Genomic DNA, 12,520 nt, shown 5'->3' with positions numbered 1-12,520 from the left:
TTAATTATCCTTAACAGCTATAATGCATACGATATGAAATGTACTCTCCCACACACAATCCTTTCCTTATATGTTGAAAAGCTACTGTGAGGGATATGAAATAACTGTGGGCTGTTTTTGTCCAAGCTGAATGCCAGACTTCCCTTTTAATAACGGTTCTCACCTCTTTTATGCATAATTTACATTAATTCGTGAATAAAATGGATAATTGTGTGTATTATATTGCAAAAAGACAAAAGTTTTCTTCAATTACCTGCTTTGACGTCTTATGACTGTGGGTTTAGAAAACGAGTCCGAGTTTCTCTGTTTTTTTTAAGGGGAAGTTCTAATCAGCAACCGTCAGTCATGGGCATGTGAGGAGTGCTCACTGGAGCACTGAACTTTTAACAACAACTTCACGTTTATTTTCGCCCCTGGGAGAACCGTAGATGGATTCGTCCTGGGAGAGCTCTAGCTCATCAAACGGTATCCCGGTGCGCTGTTATCGTACCTGTAAGATCATTGTGATCGGAGATGCCGGAGTCGGCAAGACCTGTCTGACACACCGCTTCTGCACCGGACAGTTTCCCAATAGAACGGAGGCGACCATCGGGGTGGATTTTCGTGAGAAACTTCTTGAGATAGAAGGCGAGAAAGTCAAAGTAAGAATTTAAGTTTTACTGTATTTTAGATTTATTTTTAAAGCACGTTTATTTTGGAGCAGATTACAGAATGTAGGCTGGGTAAATAAAGCTAATTTATTTAGGCAGCAGTGCAATAAGACCTCCACATTTTTTTCCTTCTCGAATGTCAGTAGCGATTCTTTTCCTTCATGCAGGCTATCCTCTCAACATTCCTTAGTTGGAAAAGTTTTGCAAGTTTTAGTGAAGTGTAATCTTTCGTGTAGCCTAGACTACAATCAATGATAGGAAGTTATAAACGGTACATTGTATTTGTAACATTCGTTCTTGAATTAAATGTATTTCCCCTCACCCTTTTAACTTTAACATAAATTGAATCCTCAATAACCTACATAAATGTAATGTTCTGATTATCAACTCTTCATCGTTTCTCTTATGACACTTATGACACGGATGTGTTTGTACTAGCGCACTGACTCCAAATGAGCGAATAGTTTTTGAACCGAAGAACGAACCAGTTTTGGAACCGATTCATCGAAAAGGTTCGACTCGAGACTAGTTCACGAGTCGGACATATTGTGACAACGTTGACACCTCATTGTTATAATTTGTGAATTGACTAGAATATTTTGGATTATCTGTTTATTGGATAAAATAACCAAGACGTAAATCTTTACTACTTTATTTTTTTTAAGTGGAGTAGGATGCTGTCACAGAACAGCTATGAAAAATGATTTCACTGTGTCGTTTTAACTTCAAAATGAGGAATTAGTCTTCACGTTTGAGAAGAGAAGCTCACGCCACAAACTTAAAATAACAATTGCTTTAAAGATTAAATATTACGTTAATACATACTACTCAGTTTTTAACAGGGGCACTTTTTTCTATTTCAAGCGTGTAACTTAGAGTTACAGTCAAACCAAAAATGACACCAGATAATACATTTTTACTAGTCAGTGCAGGACACTAGTTCATTTGTTAGCGAGGATAGCAAAATAAATTAACTATGATATTATGATACCCAAAAATTCTTCATACAGTGAAGAATACCAATAAAATTGATAAAAAATGTGGTACCAAAATGATTCAGACACTTTGACCTAACCATGTTTTGCTTTGGTGTTTTTATTTTATTTATTTTTTGGTTAAATTGCTAATGTGATCTTGCTAATGCGAAGGGGGACCCCCTTCCTAAAATCCACGTATATCATTTAATGTATGAAAAAATATTTAAACTGTTAGATAAATCCCAGTGAACAAGAAAAAGGGGGCTATAGTGAGTGAAACACTAGAAAGATACAAAGCAAACATATACAGTTCTAGAAAGTATGTATACAGCAAGAAAGAAGAGACGTTTTGGGGACGTTTTTCTCTGATGATGTGATCAAATGTTGAATGTGTCTGAATACATTGGTGTGACTGAATAAAAAATAAACCTAATGAACTTCAAAAATACCAACAGGTCAGAGAGATATGACCCAGTGGAGACTCAAGTTTCAGTTTTTAAGGTTTCTGTAGTTCAATTGTAATGCCATGCATGGCAGCAGTGCCGTTATATAATCAGTTTGCAAAAACGCATAATAATAATATATGTAATTATGTACACAATCTTGTTCCTTTTCCATCTCACTTTAGGTACAGCTGTGGGACACGGCTGGTCAGGAGCGTTTTCGCAAGAGCATGGTACAGCACTACTATCGCAATGTGCATGGGATTGTTTTTGTGTTTGATGTCACTAACCCCATTAGTTTCCGGAATCTGCCATTGTGGATGGACGAGTGCCGGCAGCACTCTCTTGGTCCAGATATACCCCGGGCCCTTGTTTGCAACAAGGCTGATCTGGTCACTTCGACAATTACATCAGTGTTAATAGAGCAGGCTCGTCATTTGGCCGAAGTCCACGGAATGTCTTTTTATCTGACTTCAGCCAAAGGTCGCAAAGGGGACCAGGTGGACAGCATCTTTGAGACATTGGCAAAGAGTCTGAAGTGCCAGAGAAGCCAGAGTGTGAATGAAGGTGTGTTACGGTGCAGATCTGAGAGTTTCCAAATCCCAGCTAAAGTCACAATGGCACAAGAGACTAAGAAGAAATGGTCCTGCATCTGCTAACAGCTAACGGACAGAGGAACTCAAGAGTGGCAAGCTTATTTCAGTCTGTCCAATGATGGGGACAATAGTCTGTGGTCAGAAAGAGGAAATGATCTTTAAACTTCTTGCAGACAAAGCAACTTGTCAAGAATTATGTTGGCCATTATATGAAAGACTATTCATGAAGGAATTCCTCAGGCATGAAGGAATTCCTCAGTCAAGTGTAACGCTGCTAGACTTAATGACTTCATTATTAACCTGGAGATTTCAAAAAAGGCTTAATGGAGCTAAAAGGACAAGTTGTTACTTTACAGGTCAGATATCGTTTGGCTGTATAAAAGTTTGTGTAGTCTCAGACAACCAAATCTTCCTGCTGCTCTGTGCTATCCTGTCCTATATATGTGGGTTTAATGCTAACTACTTACTATACATGTAACCGTATATAACACAATTTAAGTATATTTACCAGCAAAGATGTTTTTATGATTCAATAAACAAGAAAAGAACATTTGTGTAACAATTTTATCCGAATTTGAAAGGTTTACATTTCCTACTTGATCCTTTGACATTATAAAAGAACATATTGTGGAATTGAAGCAGGAACACAAGATTCATTGACACCACCGTGCAGCTGGAAGCACAACTGAAGGGGGTTGCATAATTTGCTCTTTTTTGCTATACAGTATAGTTTGGTTTGATTATCGGACTATGGATGTTAGCAGTGCAACAGCTGCCAAATAGTAATTTAATCATTGTACACTGTATAGATTGCAAATAATGTTTGTGTTTATTGCCTGGTTTCACAGACAGGTTTTCGATTAAGCCAGGATTAGACTTTTATTAGACTTTAGCTCAACTAGGACATTGGTGAAAAACTGTTGTGCACCTTGAGATAAAACAATGGTACTGACGTATTTTAAGATATGTCATTGCAACTCTTAGTTAAAACAGCTCAAACATCCATTTTAGTTAGAGACGTTCTTAAAGGGATAGTTCACCCAAAAAGGAAAATGTCATTTTACTCAGTTTTTCCAAACCTGTATGAATTTCTGGTAACACTTTAGTATGGGGAACACATATTCACTATTAACTACGACTTTTGCCTCAATAAACTCCCAATTTAGGCTTATTAATAGTTATTAAGGTAGTTTTTGTAGCATTTAAGTTTAGGTATTGGGTAGGATTAAGGGATGTAGAATAAGCTCATGCAGAATAAGGCATTAATATGTGCTTATTTAGTACTAATAAACAGCCATTATCGTATTAATATGCATGCTAATAAGTAAATAGTTAATAACTGAACCCTAAAATAGTGTTACCAAATTTCTTTCTTCTGTTTAACACAAAGGATATTTTAAAGAATGTTGGTAAAGAGACTGTTATAGGTAGCAGTTGACATCATTTTTTTTCTTCTGGATGTCAATGGCTACCATCAACTGTTTGATAAATAATATTCTTTAAAATATCGTCTGTTCAACAGCAGAAACAAACTCATACAGGTTTGGAAAAACATTAGGGTGAGTAAATGATGACACAATCGTTGTTCTTTTTTCATCTCTTTAAGTCTTGTCTGTGAGACTGTCTTTGTGAAACAGCTACTGTACTAAATGTAAACATTTAAATAAATATAAAAAAAAGGTTTTTACTAACTTGTGCAATTTGTTTCAAACATGCTATTTATTTAGTAGCCTGACAAGCCAGACCCACATCAAACACGTCTGGAAACTCACCATAGACAGGGCTCAATTCGAGGGGCGGGATAAACGGTTGTCTTTCAAACTCCCTCTGCACGGCGTGCATGCAATTGAATAGCGCTACAACCAACCAGAGCAACGAAGGTGAAGCAGAGCTAACGTTAGTTGACAGATTGAAACTTTCGCCGTTACGTATCCGGTCGTCAAAACTCTGAACATCTTCCCTTCTTAAGAATGACTTCAGTGCCGTTCTATCTTTTCTCAGAGAAAAGCTTAAAGCGTTACTTCAGCGATTAGTATATGGTATAATCAAATGATTGTGCTACACCCCCCCCCCCCCTCGCATGGGGGATGGGAAATCACACTCACAGCACAGCTTGCAGCTGCAGGCATTAAACGGAGCTATGCTGAGCAATGTAAGTGTTTTAACTTCTCTTTAATTTCTACGAAAGTTAAGCTTCCAAAGGCATGACCTGAAAACGCGCCAGACTGAACACGCGTTGTGCATGTATGCCGCGAATGTGGTCGCGATTTCCTCAACTCTAATCAGGAAAGCTCATTAGCTTATTTATGATGTTAAATGTAATCTGACTCCTAATCTGAGTTAGTGCTGTAAGACTCACGCGTTAACTAGATCGTTATATTGAACAGACACGTTCAGTATTTAATTATAGTGTCTGTTCTCTAACTCACAGTAATCCAGTCACAGTAATCCAGTAGCAGTGGCTTTGGGAATGACCTCTCAGGGCAGCAAAGCATTCTGGGAATTGTAGTCTTTAATCCCATCCATCCATCCATTATCTTCCGCTTATCCGGGGCCGGGTCGCAGGGGCAACAGTCTAAGCAGAGACGCCCAGACTTCCTTCTCCCTAGCCACTTCCTCCAGCTCCTCCAGGGGAACCCCGAGGCGTTCCCAGGCCAGCCGGGAGACATAATCCCTCCAGCGTGTCCTGGGTCTTCCCCGGGGCCTCCTCCCGGTGGGACGTGCCCGGAACACCTCCCTGGGAAGGCGTCCAGGAGGCATCCGAAATAGATGCCCGAGCCACCTCAACTGGCTCCTCTCGATGTGAAGGAGCAACGGCTCTACTCTGAGCTCCCCCGAGTGACCGAGCTTCTCACCCTATCTCTAAGGGAGCGCCCAGCCACCCTGAGGAGAAAGCTCATTTCAGCCGCCTGTATCCGGGATCTTGTCCTTTCGGTCTTGACCCACAGCTCATGACCATAGGTGAGAGTAGGAACGTAGATTGACCGGTAAATCGAGAGCCTCGCCTTACGGCTCAGCTCCTTTTTCACCATGACAGACCGGTACATTGCCCGCATTACTGCAGATGCTGCATCGATCCGTCTGTCAATATCCCGTTCCATCCTTCCCTCACTCGTGAACAAGACCCCAAGATACTTAAACTCCTCCACTTGAGGAGAACTCTCCACCAACCTGAAGGGAGCAGTCGGAAAAGGGTCTTTAATCCCCATGAGACAAAAATACATTTTGTCTTTTCTCAGTCTAGAAGGCACCAAATTCAAAAATAATTTCACATTTCTACTACATTAATGACCCAGTTTAAATACAGATTCATCTTTCCAGTGCTAAAGTACCCCTTTAACTCCAAGTCTTCCAGAGTCGAGGTCAAAGCTGATTCGAAAGACCGCCGTTCGCTAGTTCCTCCCTGCGTCTCAATCAGCTCCCTAGTTCAGTAGTCAGGGCACTGATCAGGACAAATCTATGGGCTGACTCCCTGATCATTGCCCTGACTACTGAACTAGGGAGCTTATTGAGATGCACCTCTTGTGTTTACTAGAAGCACGCAAGAGCTGTCATTATGTTAAGCCCCGCCAACCAACTCTATACACAATATTATTGGCCCGACCAGAGTTATGCGTTTACAGCTCAGAAGTGAATTGAGAGTTGCTAGACGACACTCGCGGCAGATTAGATTTGCTGTGATCTTTCCGTGAATAGAGTGTGGCTAACTCAGTTTTTACCCACACAGGTACAGTCAACAAGAGGCAGATATGAAAATGTGTCACAGTTTATTACACTTTGGTATAAAATGATGTAACAGGTTATTAAGAACGGATCTTAAAAATACTGCAATAAATGACTGGTGGAGTTTTCATCAATTTAGGAAGGTCGGATCAGCCAGTGCAAAACCGCTGCTCAGGAGGCCCCTGGAGAGACAGAACCAGAAGACAGCAACTCCACACCAGTCAAAACATGCAACACAGCAAGCACTAAACACTTAATATCTTTAGAAGCCACTACAAAATATCACACCGTGTTGTAGCTACAAGCACACCAATACAGTGCCTCTCCCAGTGTGGTCCCCCCTGACAGGAAGGGGCAAAGCATCAGTGTTGAGCCGGCCTTGTACAGGAATATCCTACGCAAAAAACATAGTTAAGGAAAAGAAGCACCCACATTAATGGCCACAATTAGTCAAAATGAAAAGATATACAATAATACTATGAAGGTGGCAAATGAGTGATGGGCCCAAGGGCAAAGTCATAACCAAACAAATAATCAAACCAAAAAAAAACAACAGGAAACAATAAAGAAAACAAACAGTGGCTGGCCTGGTTCCTTTTCAGTAAGCTCCACTGTCCCACAGCCCAAAAAAAGGTGAATGTTCCGTTGCAGTGCAGCCCAGCAGCTCGGGTCACACTGGAGGTGACTGCATAAATGCTAAGCCTCCATTCAGAAGCCTGTGTCCTCCGTGAAGAGTAGACAAGCTACTTCTAGAATCACCCTGCATGAAAAGGGAGCCCAACTTACACAACTGTGCCTAGAATCAACACAAAAGACAATCTCTTGCAGCTAGCAAAGTAAACACATATCACTTCCTGATTAGTCATGTGACCTCCCAAAACATCACGTGATCCTAGGTATTGGGTGAATGTGATGTAGCTGTGATGTGTGACCTGTCTCGATAGTCGATAAATCAATTAATCGCACTCGAGCAGATGCGTCGTGTATAAACGAGGCTTAAAGCTACACTGAAGTTTTATAAACACAAGTTAATTCTTCAGTTCAATCTTTGTCTGCTAAAAAGGCACATAAGTTCTGTAGAGATAGCAATACACATTCTCCTTTTTTTTTGACAAATAAATGAAAAGTATATCGATGTCTTCTCTCTTGCTGTATCAAAATATAAATTTCCTCAGAGATGGTCAAGTTCAGTTTGTGCATGATTAGGCTATGATATAACAAAACAAAAAAAATTAATACTGTATCCTAAATTGTGGATAATTAATATATCATATGCTGAAATACATTTCTGGATTAAAATTAAAAAACAACAACAAGAACCATACAGAACGGAAAACCGTGACCCTAAAGCCGTGATACGAACCGAACTGTGGTTTTGTGAACCGTGCCGCCCCTAATATGCTCCTAAAACACAATCATCCGTTGTAGTTTTCATGCATTTTATTTATTGTTTTTGGTACTTATTTAAATGCATTTTTTAAACAGACCGAGAGTCATGCTTTGATTGTTTTTGGTTGTTTTGTTCATTTATTGTGGTTATTTAAAATGTTTTCCATTTTTTGTGTTAAATAGTCTTTAGAAATTAAAGTTTATTGATCTTTGAATAGGTGTACCTGCATTTTTAGGGGCCAAGCACCGAAGGTGCGGAGGCACCTATTGAAATCGTTAGTGTTCCTATTATTATTCTGCTTCTTCTTCTTTTTCCGCCATAGGAGTCTCTGGCAGCCCATAGAACCGTATGGTAAAAAGTTGTGAAATTTGGCACACTCATAGAGGCCAGTCTGAGCTGTCACTATAGCAAATTTGGTGCCTCTAACTCAATCCCTCTAGCGCCACCACCTGTCCAAAGTTTCACTCATATTTATGCTTATAACTTTTGACCCCTAAGGGCTAGAAACAAAATTCTTTTTTCATCGGATTCCTTGGCTCAAGCCGATTCGATTTCACCCTATGATGTCATTTTCCGGTATGCAAATTTTCCCGCCATTTTGAATTTTCTGAAAAACCTTCTTTTTCGAACTCCTCCTAGGCCGTTGCTCCGATTTTCACGAAAATTGAAACAGATCATCTTCAGAGCATGTTGACAAAAAGTTATGGAATTCAAGTTGATTCGTCCAATCGTTTTCAATAAACGCACAAACAAATTTTACGTGGAGGTTGCAAAAACACACTAAAGGCTATATCTCCGCAACGCTTTATCGTATTCAAACCAACCTTGGTACATGTCATCACAAGCATGACTTGAAGCAACATGCAGCGTTTCGGCGCAGCGCCACCTACCTGTCCGGAGATACGAAAAATGCCTATTTTGGCTTATAACTTCTGAACCGTTTATCCAAAAATCATAAAATTGGTCTCATTAGATTCAGGGCGTCATGCCGAGTCGACTGATATCCAATTTTACCATGTCGGCCATTTTGGATGTCGGCCATTTTGAATTATGTGCAAAAATGCTGTATTTTATGAACGCATGAACAGATTGTTATGAAACTTGGTATGGGTCATCACCACGATGCCCTGAAGTAGCCTGAGAAGTTTCGAAACAGCGCCACCTAGTGGAGAATTTTTTTTTTCAAACGCTTATAACTTTGGGTGTGGTTGACATATTTTGATGGGAGTGTGTTTTTTGGTCTCCTGAATCCTTGCCGACTCCAACGATACCAGACTTGCCAGGTTTCGGCATATGGTTTGCGCAGAGTTGTAATTTAGTGCTTAAAAAACATTTGCTGATATCTTCGAAACCGCTAGTCCGATCGAGACGAAACCAGCCTCAGAAGTTCGGAAACATAGGTCGATAGCTATACGCTAATGCCCAAATCTCAAAATATTGATAGTAAGGGGTAGTAAAATCCAATCAAAGTCAGGTGTCAGTCCTTTTTTACGTGTTTTTTCATATAAATGTCTATAACTCCAAAACAAAATGAGATATTTTCACCAAACTTGACACACATATGTATGGGCTCACTACGAGGACACATAAAAAAATTGGTGGGATTGTGCCTCTTGGTGGCGCTATAATAAAACAAAACATGAAATTCCCATTGACTTCAATGCAGTATTACGGTTTAAAATGCTAATGCTATAATTTAAGAATGCACTAGTGTATCATTACAAAACTCGGTATGTGTCTTCCGCTCTATGTCCCGAAGATATTCAAAAAGTTTCGGGGCAGCGCCACCTTGTGGTCAAAAGTTGTAATAAAATGTACAAAAATGCTAATAACTTTTGATTAAATTAGCCTATTGTAATGAGACTGGTCATAATACATTCATTGGCTCATGCCGAGAAGATAGATACCAATTTTGCCATATTTTGCAAACATATCTGTGCTCCATCTTGTTATTTGTTAAAAATCTACTTTTTCAAACTCATCCTAGACCGTTTGTCCGATTTTCACCAAAATTGATCCGTATCGTCTTCAGACCATGCTGACAAATACTTATGGATTTCGGATTGATAGACAAAACAGTTTTCATATACCACTGCAACAGAGTTGAGCCATGATGCAAAAATTACTCTTGAGGCTGTATCTCTGCAATGCTTTGACATATTGACACCAAACTTTGCATGTGTCATTGTCATCTCAATCTGACTAAACCACATCAGTTTCGTAACAGTGACACCTATTGGTCGAAAGTGATAAACCATTAAACCATTATTATTGACTGTATTTAAAATTTGACTGCTATTTTGCCTAAAATCAACTTAATAGGTCCTTAATGGCTCATTGTTGCAGTTGGCTTGAGACTTCCAGCCATGCTGGCATGTCTTGTCTTCTTCTTTGCGCTTGGCCCCGATAATGGCTGCTTGCAGCTATATTTATGCCATTATCATTATTTTAGATGAAAATGGTCTCAGAACGACAATATTATCGTTTATCGCAATCATTTCTTGGCCAATTTATCGTCAAGTAAAATTTGTTATCGTGACAGGCCTATGTGTGCCTGCCTGTGTAGATCCTTGCAGTTGTGTAAAACATTAAAAGCTCTCAGTGAAGCAATGTTTCACAGACAAGGCTCAAGCTTATTCCTGGACTAAAATGAATGTGTGAGGTGTTTTAACTGAAAGCAACTTGCACTGACTGTATGCTGTTGTTTTGTCTCAAGATGCACATAAGTAGGCTAATTTTTTTTTCTTGGCACGTTTAAAAAGATTACATGTCTTACTTTAACTATGGCCTAATCCGTGGTTTAATCTAAAACCCATCATCTTTTCATGATTAAAGGGGGGATGAAATGCTGTTTCATGCATACTGAGCTTTTTACACTGTTAAAGACTTGGATTCCCATCCTAAACATAGACAAAGTTTCAAAAACTAAGTTGGACGTTTGATGGATTATTTCTGTGTCAAAAATACTCCTTCTGGTTTCTCACAAGTTTCGGAGAGTTTTTTTACTGAGTATGGGTCGGCTTGATGTCGACAGAGCGGAAGGTCCTTGTATGGGCCGCACGGGCTCTTCTCCCGGAAAGGTGTGCGCTCGCGACTAGAGCGAGAGAGGAAATGCACGCCCATAAACACTGCTCTCAAGGTGCAGATCCACTCGTCCGTGCAACACTTCTGCCGCGGCGCGCTCCACTTTATTCCTATGGATGACATCAAGCGACTTTAACGCGCCCGCATTACATTCTGGGAAGGCAGCGCTGCATTTGAACCGATTTGAACGCAGAAATGACGAGAAGCTTCACAACATCGCTTCAGTCGCATCACAAAAGTGGATCTCCACGGTCACTGCTGTCCCAGGACTTCACCACATCAACAATGTTACCAAAGAAGTTTTTGACGGAGCGGTCCTAGCGATAAGGGTTCAAACTCGTGCTTTGGAAACAGGCGGTGAGTAAAACTGCTTCAAATGTCTGTGTTGTTGGCTATCGTCGTGTAAGTAAACATCAGTAAACAACACAATCGTGTATAACGTTAGTTCATTTATCAATGGAGCATGCGATCTATGGCGTGTGTTTAAATACATTTGTTTAGCTGACCAATATAGGTGTCAGTTTGTTTATTGGGAAACCACCCAAACTTAAACCTAGCTTTCTCACAAAGCGTGCTTCGTCATTCAAATGCGCTAATGATTACTCCATTGTTGTTCTATGTATAACGTTACACTAGTCTGACGTGCAAAACCGTTTTGCTTGCTACTGCTAATGTTTAGTCGCATACAGTAGTCCATAAACCGAATCATGTCCTCATAAACTGCGAGTAAACACACACAAATGTTGACAGGCCACTAAATACAGTACATACCACAGAGACGGACGTCCTGCTGTTGCTGTTTCTCCTGTTCAATTTATTTCAGCCTCCGGATCTGATTCTGGATCATATCTGTATTAGTTGAATCTGATTGATAGCCATGGTTTATTAGAGTAACGTTTTCTTCTCCTCGCTTAAGGACGTCACCGCTTTGTGCGCGCTCGTCATTTTTTAGCTCCGCCCACACGATACGCCTCCAGCTGCTCGTTTTTTTCCGGAAAGACTCGGTACAGCCTATATTTCTTTTATAAGTATAATAAAACTAAAGACTTTCCGGAGATATGAAGGATGCAATACTACTCTATAGGTACTCAAGATTGACATGAGTGACTGAAACTGAGTGTTTCACCCACCCTTTAAAGCTACACTGTTTAATGTAACTTTTCTGTCCGCTAGAGGGTGCCTATTTAAAACAAAGGCATAGTTTGATGACACCAGGTTTGAGCGCAGAAACTTGGGACATGTGGTTTTCACCTCACAGCCAGCCAGTGGAAAAGAATCAGGCTAGGACTCGGGCAGAAATCATGTTCATGAATGTGATTATTAACATTACTATAGTATGAAGCAGAGCAAGACCAAATATTTGGGGAGCTGAGCAAGGCCACTGGAGCAATTCTTGCCGAGTACACGGCTCGCGAGCAAAGGGACTTTTATTATGACGGGACACGGTCGCCGGCGCTATTTCCTCTTTTCCAGTCATGAGTATGAGGTAACGCAGCTCTGTTTATCATATTAGATACATTTAATGGGTTAATTTTATGTTTATCTGCTTAGCCCTAGTGCCTCCAACATGTAGGTGTGTTTGTTTCTTCAGTAGAACACAAATTAAGATTTTTAAATCCAACCGTTGCTGTATGCTAGTCATATAATGGTGTGAATA

The 12,520-nt window shown here is 40.2% G+C and overlaps 1 protein-coding gene across 1 annotated transcript; it reads left to right on the top strand.

The window, feature by feature from the left end:
• The first annotated feature begins 76 nt into the window (after window positions 1–76).
• LOC137073100 (ras-related protein Rab-33B) lies at window positions 77–3,710 on the top strand. The gene is made up of 2 exons (XM_067441267.1): window positions 77–641; window positions 2,256–3,710. Exons 1-2 carry the CDS (start codon window positions 429–431, stop codon window positions 2,727–2,729), a joined length of 687 nt encoding a protein of 228 aa, XP_067297368.1. The 5' UTR covers window positions 77–428; the 3' UTR covers window positions 2,730–3,710.
• Window positions 3,711–12,520: the final 8,810 nt, after the last annotated feature.

The sequence above is a fragment of the Pseudorasbora parva genome, chromosome 4, assembly GCF_024679245.1.
Source record: "Pseudorasbora parva isolate DD20220531a chromosome 4, ASM2467924v1, whole genome shotgun sequence".
NCBI lineage: Eukaryota > Metazoa > Chordata > Actinopteri > Cypriniformes > Gobionidae > Pseudorasbora > Pseudorasbora parva.
This window is presented reverse-complemented; position numbering and strand designations above follow the sequence as displayed.